This window comes from Danio rerio, chromosome 5 (genome assembly GCF_052040795.2).
Source record: "Danio rerio strain M-AB ecotype USA chromosome 5, GRCz13ab, whole genome shotgun sequence".
In the NCBI taxonomy this organism is placed as follows: Eukaryota; Metazoa; Chordata; class Actinopteri; order Cypriniformes; family Danionidae; genus Danio; species Danio rerio.
The window spans coordinates 17,019,802-17,036,007 of NC_141025.1; the positions used below are offsets into that span (position 1 = coordinate 17,019,802).

Here is a 16,206-nt window from a genome sequence, read left to right on the forward strand (position 1 = left end):
CTATTAGGTTTTATTAAGCATTATTCTAAAAGTATTATTCTTTCTCCAATTTTATTGACCCCTTTTAAACATTTTAAGCAGATAGAGAATGTTCTATTACATTGCATGCAGTGATATGACCAAAATGTAAAAACTGAGTCAAATGTCATTAAACACAAATCATATAAATTCTCACCATGATAAACAACAGAAAACCCCAGTGCCTCATTTGTCCTGTCGGAGTAAAAATACAAAATGACAAAGTCTGCGGTGATATTCACGATGTCCCGTGGGGGATTGCGGCCGTCAAATCGTGCCACAACCTGGTTGGTTTTACCATCCAACAGCTCCACCATGTCTTTTTGGTCCACGATACTGAAGAAAGTAAAGTTGAACAGAATAACAGAAGAACCTGGAACCTGGAAGAGTGAAGACAGCTGTCAGTATGCCAGATACATATTATGTATTTTGGCTCTAGTGAGCTCTTTCTCCATTAGGATATTAAAAGATGAATAGTACCTGAATGGTCCAGTAGCAGACACTGCCAGACCTGTATTTGCCTGGGAAGTCGGGAGAGTAGATCACTGCTGAAGGCGATGTGAAGTTTCCTCCACAAGCACCTACTTTTGCTATGGGAGAAGAGTGAAGAGCTTTAGGTTTTTAACAAAGTAACAAAATTAAATTAAAATAAATGGAAAAATTGGAATTGCATTTTAGTGAGTATGAGGCAATCCACATAAAAAAAATAGTTTGCTCATTTAGCAAAACCTTTAAAGGTGCTGTATGTAAGTTTTTGACTTTTCTGAACAATTCTGAAGTCAGATATCCTGCTTTGAAGTTGTGTTCTGTGCTGGACCGTCTGTTTTATTTTGGTCTGTTAAACCCGCCCAATGCCAGTTTAGCTAATCATATTTCAGCACCTCTTAATTTTATAAGTACATTTTAGGTTGCCTTGGTGGAAAACAGTGTATTTAATTCATTTAGACAGGAAGTTTCTCAAAGTGTGCATCTGTGACCGAAAATGTGACCTCCAGTGGACAGTAACAGACTCTGAAATGAGATTTGGATTTAGAGTTCCATAGGATGGTTTTATTAATTTGCAAATAATATGGTGGGCAGGTTACTTTGCAACTGCACACTACGTGATGAGATTTGCACCAGATGAAACACGACAATATTTACATTTTAATATGGAATATAATATAGAAAATATTCCATCTGCCGTGTGCCATTTCTTTTTTTTTTTGTTAGAACACGGTTTAAATCAGCCTTTAGGCTTGATAGTCAGGCACACACTTGTTGGTGTCATCAATCTGGCATCCTGCTCTTGCTTAGAGTCGTCAGAGGAGGTGCCGAGTGAAAATGTGTTTTGAACCAGGAGTGCAATACCTAGTTCTACCACTGGGTGTCAAACTTACATGCTGCACCTTTAAGGGCTAGTTTACCCAAAAATTAAGATTCTGTTATTAACTTCTAATCCTAGTTTTGAGTAATCCAAATTTTTTAACTTTGAAACAAAAATTTTAATATTTTAGAAGAAATCCGAAAGCTCCCTCATCTTCCATAAACTGCAATGGTCCAGAGAGTTTCAAACTCAAGAAACTCCAAACTCCATAGTTAACACATCATTCCATGTGACATTTGTGGTTCAATTGTAATCATACGCAGTTTCGAGAACCTTTTTTTTTTTTTTTTGTGGCAAAACTGTAAAAATAACTTTGTGCACAGTTGTCTTTTAATGAGTTTGCATTTTCTCCCTGCTTTTGCATGGGTTTCATCCGGGTGCTTCCCCCACAGCCCAAAGACATGCAGTACAAGTGAATTGGGTAGGCTAAATTGTCTGTAGTGTACAAGTGTGTGTGTGAGTGTTTCCCAGAGATGGGTTGAGGCTGGAAGGGCATCCGCTGCGTAAAAATGTGCTGGATAAGCTGATAAACCCCAGATTAATAAAGGGACTAAGCCAACAAGAAAATGAATGAATGAATGTTTTTGATTCCTTTTCTGGTCTCTATTGCTGTTTATGGAGGACAAGAGAGCTCTTGGGTTTCATCTAAGATATCTTAATTTTTGCCTGACATTGATTGAAGGTCTTTGGATTAAAACAACTTTACAGCGAATAATTACTAATTATATGATAATAATAATTACATGATTTAATTTTTTTGGGTGAACTAACCCTTTAATGCCACCCAAGAAGTAGATGACTGCCTTTTTAACATGCCTCGTCATAAAGTGTGAATCATCTCAGACTGGTTTTTTGAACATGACAATGAGTTCACAGTACTCAAATGGCCTCCAGAGTCACCAGAGCTCAATCCAATAGAGCACCTTTGGGATGTAGTGGAACGAGAGATTCGCATCATGGTTGTGCAGCTGACAAATCTGCAGCAATTGTGTGATGCTATCATGTCAATATGAAAAAAAATCTCTGAGTAATATTTCCAGTACCTTGTTGAGTCTATGCCACAAAGGATTAAGACAGTTCTGAAGGCAAAAATGGGTCCAACTCATTAGGTGTACCTAATAAAGTGGCCGGTGAGTGTACGTTGATCCTGGAAGATAATTTTGATTACAACTAAACCGAACCATAACTGTAAATTACTCCCAAAATAATAATAGTTGGAAAACGATCATTTAGAAATGCATAAACCTAACCATACACCTAAACTTGACAAACGGTTAACATACAGGTATGCCTTAATTTTAATCGGCCTATTGGAATGTTGTTCCAGGACACACATAGATGTTAATTCAGCAACCTGTCCAATTTAGTAAAATCAGGTTGGCGTCATCTAACCATTCAGAGTAGTTTGAAATCATCAGACCAATCAGAGTAGAGCAGGCTCTTGGAAAGGCGGAGTGTAAATAGACAGGACTCTTTATCAAACCATTTCAGACACTGATGGTGATGCACCTTCATATTTTCATGGGAAGATGTAAGTTTATTGACTCAGGAGTGGTTTAAGGTTATTATAGGAGACCCTCAAAACACAATCAGAAACATTGGTAACACTTTACTTGAAGGGAGTGTTCGAAAGACTTTCATGAAGCCTTTATAATCATGACATGACACATGTGGATGAGATTTTATGCACGCTTATAACAACTGTCATTTACTCAGTTAAGACATTCAAATGCAAAGTTGACATTGTTGTGACAACTTGGCATAAACAAATACATCACAACCTGTTTTTGTCTATTAATTACAAAGGTTTTATTAAACCTTTATGAACAACCTTTCAAGTAAAGTGTTACTGGAATTTTTAAAACAGCATAATAGGGGCACTTTGTGCTTTGTGTCCCCTGCACAGGTCATGACGGTTTGAAAACGTACTGTCAAAGACGATGATGCGTCCATCTCCTCCACACGGCTGAGTGTGATCTCCAAAACACACATGGTTACACTCTGTGTTCGGAGCATCACCGTGACGGTGATATTCACGGTCATCGCCACAGAAGCAAGCATATCCTGATTCCATCCCGGCAAGCTGGAAAAACACATACGAATCAGAAACTCATAATTCGTCTTCATGCCAGGACAATTCTGGGGTGAGGGCAATCAGAAAGGGACGCAAAATACAATATGTGTTATTGATTTCTTCCTACGCAAGTTGATGCACATGATTACATCTAGAACAAATATTGATTTTTTTGTGTGTTTTTAGCTGAGTCATTTTATTAACTGAAAAATAAATAAATAAATTGAACAAGTCAGGGGAAAAAACACAATTCCAGAGAAGAGGTTCTTCTTATGCATTTTAATCAGCACAAATATCAGGCTCAAGGTCAATTGAATCACATTTACAAATGAGATTTCATATACATAGAAAGCAAAATAAGTGCAAGTAAAATATTTTGGGATATTATGACATTAAAATATCAGTTAAGATAATGTTCCATTGCCCTTCAGTGTAACATATACCCTGTATATATTTATGCAAACATTAAGCACAAACATATTTTGACCTTGTTCTGGGACAAACCAGATTAAAATATATGTAAAAGAATGGCTGATCATACAAATATACATTATATATTGTTATATACTATTATATACTATTCTATTCTATTCTATTCTATTCTATTCTATTCTATTCTATTCTATTCTATTCTATTCTATTCTATTCCATTCTATTAAAACAGTTTTTTTCAACCCAAGCTCATTCTGGAAACGTAGCCCCGCGGACGTTTCTGGAGACCGCGATTTATGTGGCCGGAGGTACGTATGGCCGCATTTTTTTTTTTAATCGAGCAAACGCTGCGGGGCGGTGTGACGCCGATCCGCTCCTCCTCTTCGCGCTCGCCGGCTGACGGCTCGCCTCCATGTGGAGGGCTTTCCTGCCTCAACCAGTTTGTCCGCTTAGCTCGCAGCGTTACGTCGGCAGAGCGGAAGCCTGGAGGGAGGAGGAGCTGGCCACGGCGACGACCGGGATCGAGTCCGGGGAAGAGCGGTTCCAGAACTCAGGTAAGATGAAAAACAAAATCCAAAAAAATGAAAGCGAATGAGGCGAGATCCAAAAGAGAGAGCGCAACGGGGCGAGATCCGAAAACGCGGTCAAAATCAAACGAGGGCTTTTGCTTTTTTTTCTGGGCGGCTTTTGCAAATCGTCACTTGGGTTTAGGGAAGGAGGAGGGCGGTCGATCGTTCATTCGTTCAGCCAGTCAGTTGGACTGATGGCCGCTCTACAGTGGCCTCCGGCAGCTTTTTACGCGAGAACAGCATGGGCGCGCACGGCGCGGGCTCCTGAGAGGCGTCCGAGATGTGAAAAAGTGCGCACAGCTGCCTCTAGCGGATTCACGAAAACAAAAACTGCTCGAATACGTACCTCCCGGGACGTATTTCGCGGTCTCCAGAAATTTCCACAATGGACATTTCCACAATGAGCCCGGGTTGATTTTTTTTTTTTTTTTTGAGTAAAATGTCAACAAATTATATATATATATATATATATATATATATACATATATATATATATATATATATATATATATATATATATATATATATATATATATATATATATATATTTTTTTTTTTTTTTTCTTTTGAATTTTTCTCTTTTTAAATTTTGTATTTAATATTTTTCATTTAAATGAGAGGTTTATACTCATATATGCTGAGCACTGTATATGACCACACAATAACTCAATTTTATTGTAATTTGCCAAATATAGTGATAATAAAAAATAATAAAAATGACAAGGAGGAAATCACTTCCAATCAAAACTCTGGAAATTTGCTATGATCACTATGTTTTTGCTTTGAATCACATGCTATTGACTGTATTTCCCTTTAAGGTTTCATGAAGGGCTTTAAAATATGCATTTTTATTGGATGTTTGACGTAATCACAACCAAAATACGAAAAGAGGGTAAGACAGAGTAGCTCCTGCCCTTTTTAAAAAGCAGCCAATAATGTTTTGTTTCATCACAGCTCTGCCAGTGAGAGTGGTTGAGCTTAAGTGCATCAACTGAAAAACAAATAAGAAGCGTCTTGAAGGGGGCGGGGCATGTCAGATACTAGAGAGCATTTGATTGGTTATGATGTGATGAGAAATATGAGGATGTGATGAAGTATGAGGTGACATGAATAAAACCGTTAATCCATTTAGGTGGAAGTGACAAACATCTTTTATATCTTCTAAATGCGAATTTTGCCACTGTTTTGGAGCACACTAGCTTATAGATATCTTGAAAACTAACAATACTAATACTAACATGTAAAAAACTTTCTTTTTTATTTTCATGAAACCTAAATTCATACCTTGTATCTTTGGTTGCGGCAGAAGCTGATGCAGTTCTGAATGGTCAGTTTGGTGGAGGTTTGGTGGCTTCCAGATAAAGGTGTCGGATCACCGCTGTCCTTAAAACAGCCCAGGTTACCTGGCACTAAAAGAGAAGAGAAGAAATCTATCAATGAAAAAAATACAACATAAAAATCACTGGAAACCATGACACAGACATAATGTGGTTAAAATATAGAACCATCAGCCACTATTAAATTCAGTGACACAGACACACTTGCAAATCATTAAGTTCTCTCTGCCGGTAAATGGTCTGGAAACGTGTGTTAAAGACTGAGGTGTTTTATGAACTATGATTAAAACAGCACGCATGGCCTGATGGGGAGCGCTCTATGTGACTAAAACCTCATCCTTGGGGAATGTGCAGATGGATTCTGGGGGTTTTGTTAATAATGAACTCAATGAGTGAACAGAGGTCAGGAGGGAAAAGACAGACTGAGTGTGTTGGAATCTAGAAAATGTTTAAAAGTGCATTTTAGTGTCAAGTGTGTGTGTTTGCCTAAATAGCACCAGTTGCCAACCAGATAAAGACCATGGCTGCGTCCGAAACCGTCTACTACTCAGTAGGTACTGCATTTGAATTTAAACGTACTGCTTGGCCGTTAGAAAAGTACGTTCTATACAGTATGAATGTGAAAAGTATTGTATTAATGTAATTCGGACGTACTACATCCGCCATTTTGTCATGGTCACATGACCTACCTGCGTCAGTTGCGTCGCCTCCCTTCCATTCATGAATTCTCTCGTGGGGCATTATGGGATAGCGCAGCGTGCATGGGATGCGCACTCCAGAATCTTGCCGGAAGTAGTAAGTCATCCGGGTATTTCTCGCATACTGATTTTCGAATTCTATGAATTCGGACATACTACTCGGCTCGCATACTGATTTTAGCGTACTATATAGTATGGAAGTATGCGGTTTCGGACGCAGCCCATGTCCATGTTGAACCAGGAAGGTTACAGATTAAAACCACAAGCTGTTTCTAATTGACATTAGTAACAATCAATTGTAATTCTCAAAAAGAATTACAGGGATTACAAAATAAAAGTACATTTTCTTAAACAGATTTTTTTTTTTTTTACTTAAAGAGCCCCTGTTATGCATTACAGAAGGTCATATTTTGGTTTTGGGGTCTCCAACAACAGGCTGATATTCATGCAAGGTCAAAAAACATTTTCATTGTCTTATAATATGCATTTATTTTTACCTAATTATCCCAACGACTCCCATATGATTTGTTCAATGATTCATTTGTTCCAAAACCCCTCCTTTGCGTGATGCTAATCTGTGTGATTGGTCCGATGACCGAGTCTGTTGTGATTGGCCGAAAGGTTTCAGCACAAGACAGAAAGAAACGCCCACCATGGTTACGAAGTAGCACAGAGTATGTGAGAGCCCAATGCAGGAATGCATTAAAGCAATGCGGTTAAACACCAGCATATTACTCTACTCTTAACCCTAACCCCAATAATAACACACATTCAGTATTAATCCACACAGTGGAAAACATTGAACTATTCTGAAAATTGGTCGCGCTGCGCATGTGTAAGTACAGCTGAGGGAAACCATTTGAATTTCCGTTTAGTAAAAAAACATTAGTGTGCCATTTGGGACAACACTACATACATATACTATCCTGTTGACTGTGTAAGTGCATAAGTACATAGTGCATGAGTGCATGAGTGCATAGTGTATAGTGTGCCATTTGGGTACGTAGCTTATGACACCTTTAATCATAGAACCAACCACATAGAGATAAAAAAAAACCCTTTAGAACACTATACAAACCATATAGCAAGAGGATCTGGGTACACAAATACATTCCTTTCATGCAAAAAAAATGCATAATTGAGATCCATTTGTGTGAATGTGTTTGTATCTGTTCTACTGAAATGGTTTTGAAGATGACAGTGTTGCTTGAAGTGAAAGGTTTGATGGCAGACTGGTGATAAAGATAAAGAGACTCGCTCTTAGACACTGAGCTCCAGAGCTCCTCATGAACATCTCTAAACGAGTCCAGACTCGCACAGGCCTTGTTCATCTCGCAGCATACAAAGACTCGTTTTGTTTTCAAAGGGATACACGCTGAGGCTTAAACAGGCCACACACACACACACATACAGAGTATACACACATTCCAGCTCACTGTGTCTGCGCAAAAGTGTTTTACTTCAATAGTTTATGCTGTTTAATGAACACACACTTATATTTATATGAAAAAAATAAGGTTCAAATAATTTCATTTCACTTCAGCTTGGTCCCTTATTTCATCAGGGGTCGCCACAGTGGAATGAACAGCCAACTATTGCAGCTTATGTTTTATGCACCGGCAACCCAGTACTGGGAAACACCCATACACTCTCACATTTACACACACTAATACACTATTGCCAATCTCACTAACCCAGATAACTTATTCCGCATGTATTTGGACTGTGGTTGAACCGGAGCACCCAGAGGAAACCCAAGTGAACATAGGGAGAGTGCAAACGCCACATAGAAATGCCAACTGGCCCAGCTGGGACTCAAACCAGTGACCTTCTTGCTGTGAGGCGACAGTGCTAACCACTGAGCATTTTTAATTTTTATGCAAATGTAACATAATTAAAAATCGGCATATTTTAAACGGCTATACGAAGAGTTCAAAAGACAAAGACTGTACAAATTCTACAACTTTCCAGCTTGTCTAAACACAGACATGTACAATATAATCCGCCGTCTGTTCCTCTCATTAATCAGAGTGTTAAAAACATCACAAACTGCAGCGCTCTGTGTTTCCTCCCACTCATAAATCTGGAACAATGTCCACATGAGCTGCGACGAGTCAAACATAGGCCCGTTCAAGTGGACTGGATCTAAAGATGATCCATCGCTGCAAGCAAGGAATTTCTGGGTGGAAATTAAACGGAAGACTGCATGTAATTATGATCGTTAGATAAAGGACAAAAGCCTTAATTACTCTGATATGCTTTTGCAGAGAGTAGAATCTAATTTTTCACTCTCGCATACCTGGAGAAGAGGGGAAAAAGAGAGAATTTCTTTTGCCACTTCAATGGCAACAGCTCTGAACTTGAAAGCCGGACAGTTTTTTTTCTCTCCGGGGCTCATGCAAGATTAAAGACTGCAGGTCTTCTGCTTCTGACAGAGTGATTGTACTTTACCATCAATTTATCTGTCCTTAACCTCTCATCACGCACAGCGTTTGCTTCCCCCTGCACAAAAAGGGCTCATCTCTTTCACCAACACAGCTGCTGTTTTTAGACAGCGCCATGTTTTTTTAGTTAACTTACCTCCGAAAACTTCAAAAGAGAATCACAGAACATACCTTACGCAGTAAAGACTTGCTGAACAAGGGTAACAACTGCAAATATCCATGCTTTAAAAAGTAATGCAACGGACTTCAAAGTGCTGAGTGGAATTTGAAGATTTTATAAGGCACTCGGGCTGGCAAGCGCGATGGCATTACGTGTGTTAATGTGGCTCGTTTAGACTGGCTCGCATCCAGATACGGCACACAATTTCACAATGGAAAGATGCAACACACACACATCTAATTTTTTACAGGGCTGCATCTCAACATGGAAAGAATTGGAGACTTAAATTAAACACAGTTGGGAATGTGTCTAATCCCATCACTTAAATGTGTAAAATTATTAAATAGTTTAGAAAAAAACACTGTGATTTTTGATACTGTGCAGGGATAAGATGAAATATCTGTTGAGTGTTTTTTTTTTAAAGGTGCAGTGTAAATTTGACACCCAGTGGTTGAACTAGGTATTGCACTCCTGGATCAAAACAAACTCAAGCAGAGGTTGCCAGGATTAACAGGAGTGAGTGTTCTATTAAAAGCAATGGCATGCGATAGAAGGAATATTCACCATATTAAAAGAAGTTTCTTTTCTAACCAACTCCTCGAATTGATTTATTAGAAACGGCTTTTATTTCTCACAGGTGAACAACAGAAAACTGAAAATAGCCCCTTTCACACATACAGACTTTTCAGGAAAGGGATCATGTGTGAACAGGCCCTTATCGGTAAATTTGTTCTAGCAATATTCCGGTAAGAGAAGTTGTAACATCACCAGTTATTTACTGGAATGCTGCACTGTGTGAACACAGAAGGAAAATTGCTGGAAAGATTGCGCTCACGATTAGAATGCAGTGACGTGAGACGTCTACTCCAGCCAATCAGAACATTCAGACACATTCACATCTGCTCTGTTTATGAAAATAAAAGTCTTCGAACATTTTTCCAGACACTTTTAGCTGCTAGATATTAGTCAAATATCATTTCCATGCTCCTTCTTAATGTCAACTGTGAGAAAAATTATCAATAAAATGCTTATGAAAAACCGCTGTTTGTTTACCTTCGAATTCTGCTTCAGTTACTTAACGTGTGTGCACATAAAGCAGCCAGTGAGCTTCAGCACACACACATATTATGTACATCTCGACATGCAAAAGTGTTCCTCTATGTGCTTTCATCAACTTTGTTACATTTAGGATGCCTCTGGGACAAAGCAGCCACATAAATGATAAAGCTTTACACAAAAGTAAAACCCTCAACAAAAGCTAGACCCCTTCTATCTTTACAAACACAAGTGCCGCCATTTAAAGCTTATTTCTGGTTAATGATGTCAGAATTTACCGGTGTTTTGAATGTGTGACTGGTCTTTTCCAGAAAAATACCAGAACATTCTCGCCTGTGTGAACAGTGCTTTTTTAAATTGAATTTAAAGTCCGTGCTGTTAGGACACAGGGTTACAATGTAACCTGCTCACCTAATGTTTACATTCGTAATATTTATATTATTTGCTAATTAATAACCTCGTGTGGAACTCTGGATCTGTCTCTCATTTCGGAGTCTGCTACTGTCCACTGGAGGTCCCATTTCAGTCACAGACGCATCCTTTGGAATCCTTTCTGAATAAACTAGAGAAATACGCTGTTTTCCACCAAGAGAACCCGGGGTGCTAAATTATAAGTGGCTAAAGTGGCAGTGGGCGAGTTAAAAGAACAAAAACAAAGACAGCGTTCCAACAAGTAACTCGCATTTTTAAAGCAAGATATCTGACTTCAGCATTGTTTTTCAGATAAACAAGAATGTTTACTTGGCATGTTTCTTGAATATCTGCAAACATATTATGGTGTTTTTATGTTTTAGAAGAGTTAAAAACTTACATGCAGCACCTTTAAAGTTGCTGGTTTGATTGCTGTTAGGCGAGGGTCAGGAACACTGATGACAATCACAACTGTGCCTTTGAGCAAGGCACATGAGTCGGTTTATCATAAATCACATTAGAAGAAAACTATCTGTTAAATGTCAAGCAAAAAAATTCATCTGTTAAATGACAACTATCAAAGGAAGAAGAAAACTCACGGTGCTTTCATGTACAATTTACATTTGAAAGAACAGGTTTGATTGGAATCTTATTCTAGCAATAGCTGGAATTCCAAAATAGACTTCCCGATCTTTTGAACATGGCAATGGCTATCTCACATTACATGAGCTGTAGAGTTAGTGCACTAATAAGGAACCTGCTACAGTAGTTGGAGGTATTAACTATCAGACTGGTCCTCTGAGAACTAAATCCCCCCATTTTACTTGTTGTATCTCCACTACCACTCAAGGAGCTCTGAAGTCATGTTTACCAGCCAACAGTGACATCAACAACGTCTACAATTGGAGATTCTTTTGTGATTCAAGGTGTGCTTATGTTGTGTGTTGGGTTTCATAATAATGGAGATGGAATGCAGACATACGTTATGCTATTGTAAGAGCAAAAAGCACTAAATCACTTACTGTATGACAGCTTGTAGTGCTACATATCATCATGACTGAGAAAAGAACAAAAGGCCACAGACAAAGATAACAGATATATGTGTATTTGTATATAATAAAACTTCAAAATAAAGTTCTCGTGTTTCAGCTAGCATGTTTTACCCAGTCAGCACACAATTACATTACTGGTAGCTCCTACTTTGCTGGGTTATATTCGCCCCAACTCTAAAGTAGGAGCCAACTTAGTACCATTAATACATTTAGTTCTCTGTGAAACTCTGTGAAATGCACTTTTTCATCAAATTCTGTCGAAATTCTGTTAAAATAAAAAAATAAAAAGTTAAAATAATGTTATTTATTATTATGGGTTGACACTGTGGCTCAGTAGTTAGCCTCACAGCAAAAAGGCCTGTGGTTTGAGTCCCGCCTGGGTCAGTTGGCATTTTTGTGTAGAGTTTGCCTGTTTCCACCGGGTGCTCCGGTTTCCCCCACAGTCTAAATACATGCTATAGGTGAACTGGGTAGCTAAATTGTCTGTAGTGTATGTGTGAAGTCTTGGTTCTCCAGGTTGGGGGTTGAGCGTTGGGCTTTCAACCCACCTCATAAAAAAATAGATGTTTCGAAACACCAGTATGGTGTAGCTAAATATCAACTTCGATATAAATGGAGTAAGTAAGTAATATGTGGGATATTAAGAAAAATTGTTCCCAGTTCTAGCAGTGAGAACATGCTAAAACGTGGATACTTTCACCAACAGTTCTAGGAACTATTTTTGTCCAGGTCTTTTTAAACAATTGAATGAAATACATTGCTTTAGGCTTGCTTCGCTGTAATTTTCTTATGAAATATCCACATGATTTTGTTTTTTGTTTTACCTATATGCTAAAAAAACATACTCCAAGCTTTAACAAAGCCACACTTGCTTAAGCATCCACAATGTTTACCTTGTTTTTATGCTATTTCACCTCTTTTGTTGAAGCATATTTTACAGCAGTGGTGTCCTTGCCACCTCCCGATCTGCACAGTTTGTAAGTTTCTCTTATTTGATCATAATTGGAAATAGCACCTTAAAAACAAGGCTTATTATTAGAATTATTAGAAGGCCAGAGGAATAGTCGCTTCATGGCAAAGCATTCTTGGAGAAGTGACGCAAACAACTGTTAAATTGCAGAACAATTTTCTTAAATTTTATAATCGCACCAATTAAATCATCAGTAATATTTTGCGTAGCTTGTCAGCACAGTTGGGTGTAAGGTGTTCCACAGTAATCCGTTACTGTATTCTAATTACATTTTGGGGAATGCAGTAATGTAACGAATTACATTTTAAATATGTGAAATCTGATTACACTACTGAACTACTTACATTACAAATATAATTTTTAGAAGAAAAAATGCTTCTATTTATCACGTTTTCTGCTGCAACGTCAATTAATCAGCATGTGCTTTTAAATTACTGGAGAACACGAGCTAAAAAAAGCTGCTGTCGAGAGCAGTTGCCTCTTCAAGTGGAAATACGGACATTACTTTGATTTCTTTAAGTGTAAAAACTAAAATATTGCTGAGAAATTTAGTCTATGTCTATTGTCTAAAGAACTTTCAACCGCTTTTAACTCGACCACCAACTTGTTCCACCACTTAAACAGAAATCATTCTACAACAATATTTGTAATCTAGGAGGACTCAGTCTAAATAGCCTAAATTGAATTTTTTGTGTGAGAGTAAAGGTACCTTCTGAATGTGAAGAGAAATGTAGCTGCTTATGGGGCTGCTCACATATCGCATCTATAGTGTGCGCACATATTGGGAGCGTATATTATGAGCGCTCTCATTTTCCAGGTGCACCCAGTTAAAAACCTTGAATCACGTGACAAGAACAGATTTTAGTAGATAAACACAGAACACCCAAACACTGCAGTGCAGTATCCATTATTCTTCTAAATGTCTTCTTTTGTGAAAAAAAGACAAACAGTTTTGAAATAAGTGAATGATAAGAAAATTTTAAGTTTTGGGCGAACTTCTTAAGTATTTTAAATATACCAAGCTGCTGTGATCAACCCATTGTAATATCATTAAATGAATATGAAATTTATGAAAGAGCTGCAGTTTATTTGGTATTTTATAGATATATTTTATATGTTTTAAAAGTAAAGTAAAAAGCAATCTGATTACTTTTTACATGAACTAATACGTAATGTAATCAGATTACAATTTTCCAGTAGTAGTCAGTAATTTGTAATCTATTACTTTTTTAAAGTAACTTACCCAACACTGTTTGTCAGTGAGCTGCGTAGTAAACGCTGCACCATGTAAAAGAAGCTGCTGGAGATTTACAGCTGATTACAGAGCTAGTTTTACATGTATCCACATGAAAAATCTCATTTGACTAATTGTGCAGCCCTACTTCACACTATCATATTCATTAAGAATAAAAACTTTTTAGCATTGTGAAGTTAGCTCAAATTCAAAGGTAGCCTTCACCCAAACACACCAGAAAAAAAATGATCACGGCATCCCAGATATTGCTCTTCAGAAGCGTGACACTCTCTTCTTCAAACACTCGACAGCGACAGTAAATACCCCTGAAGTCTCAGAAGTGCTCTAAAATTGTTCAGTGCAGAAACGATGGTCTCCAGCCTTATATTGCACATCATATCTCAGCTGCGGTGAGTCATCCTCGCTCTTCACAACTCATATTTTGGGTTATTGCAGGGCTTGATGGGGGTGACGCAAGAGTGATAGACGTGTCACAAGTCCGCCGAAGCAGAAAGGCAGACATAATAGCACTGAAAAAGCGAGCAAGCGAGTGAAAAAGAGAGAGCGAGATACTGACAAAAGGAAGAAGGGAAGAAACACCCAGATAACAAACACAACAACATCAAACGCTGCAGTTCTTGGCAAACGCACTTGGCAGAAAGAACGGATAAGCGTGTCTGAGAAGGGCCTCTCTCTTTCCCTCTTTTATTCTCTCCCTGTGTTATTAAAAAAAGGTAATTACAGACATAAATTCAGATGACATCTGGGGTGCATTTTTTTCTTCTCCCCCTCGTTCTTTTTGCGGAGGATTGTGGGTGTTTCTTTTTTTTTTTTCCAAAATACATTCATAAGTTGTTTCTGTGCCACACCCAGCAGACGCTGCCAGGAACACTTTTAGCTGAGAGCTGAGATACACTTGAGGGAGAGGGGCTGAAATAATAAAGAGACGTCTTGTTATTGCTAATAAGACAGTCTGTCTTTTCTGAATGTTTGAAGAGACGGTTCAGCCAAAAATTACAATTCTGGCATCATTAATTCACAATGTTGCTCAAAGGCCGGTACAACTTTCTCTCTCCTACAGAAAACAACAGGAGTAATCTGAATAATGTAGAGCTCTGCGATGCAGAGAAACGTGGAATTATGGGATCCAGTCATTAAAACTTGGAATGTTGCAAAATCTATGCATGAGTAAATCATATGTAGTGATGTACACTGGAGTAAATCATGATCTGGGCTAGTGTGAGTGTTACATCATTAAAAGATAGTGTATATGTTTTACATGTACGACTCTCTATATTTAGGCTAAAACATTGCGTTCAATGTTGCCAACTATTTTCAATGAAAAGTAGGTAAAGCCTGCCCGAAAAGTAGCTAAATGTTGCCATATGATGGCAAACACTAATTTGCATATCAGTGACGTCATCGCATAGTATCTGACAAGAGTAACCCCATCATTCCTCTACTCTCTGAGGTGCAGTGTATTATATCAAAACATTACGTCCAGATGCACAATAAATAGGTTCTATTAACATATTACATTGCGTGATAACTCAAAACTACATCTTTATGTAGTATACAAAATAATGAATGTTTTCTCAAATTAACTGGCCATCTCAGCAAATACATTATTTGAAATATGTCCATTTAGATTTGGATGAAAAATATCGCTGACTATTTGTAAAATACAAACACTTTTAAATAATTTTTATTTTTATTTTTAAATATAACACTTATAATAAGCAGTTAAATTTTTTAAACAATCACAGCTTGTGTACTTACTTTTTTAACTTGTAAAATTAACACATTTGTGAAAGTGACAACAATTATAGCACTACTTGAATTTATTGCAACCTAAATCATCAATAATTATAAATGTTAACAAATATCGCTAAATTAATAGTTGTGAAAAACTATCTGAGCTAGCATTTTACTCTACAGAGTGAAGCTTGCAGCAAAGATCATAGAATCACCAAAAGGCGACACTCTAGTGCGATTTGGGAAACAGCCACTAGAGAGCACAGCGGCCATTTTGTAATGAAAATTCCAATAGAACAACAGCATATAATAAGTCTGTAAAATAAACTGTTAAAAGTGCTGATGATTGTGATGGTAAGTGTTGTATTGTCGTCTTTCAGGTTGTATCTCAGCTTTAATGCACTTTTTTGAATAAATTAATAAAAAAAAGCAGCCATACACTCTCACATTCACACACATACACTACGGACAATTTAGTTTATCCAATTCACCAATAGCTCATGTCTTTGGACTGTGGGGGAAACCGGAGCACTTAAGTTTACAATGATAATAAAGCTTGTTAACAATTTTTAATGATTTATGAAGGAGTTATAATGCTTTGTTTCATTGTTTCATCTTCATTTATAAGTA

General features: G+C 37.7%; 1 protein-coding gene across 5 annotated transcripts in view; it reads right to left on the reverse strand.

The window, feature by feature from the left end:
* Nucleotides 1-16,206, reverse strand: part of kremen1 (kringle containing transmembrane protein 1) — a 129,164-nt gene that overhangs the window by 14,019 nt on the left and 98,939 nt on the right. For all 5 annotated transcript variants that reach the window (XM_087250958.1, XM_087250955.1, XM_087250957.1 and 2 more), the window contains 4 exon segments: nucleotides 5,744-5,868; nucleotides 3,314-3,467; nucleotides 499-608; nucleotides 176-398 (listed from right to left, as the gene is read on the reverse strand). In XM_087250958.1, coding sequence (XP_087107084.1) covers nucleotides 176-398; nucleotides 499-608; nucleotides 3,314-3,467; nucleotides 5,744-5,868 — 612 coding nt within the window.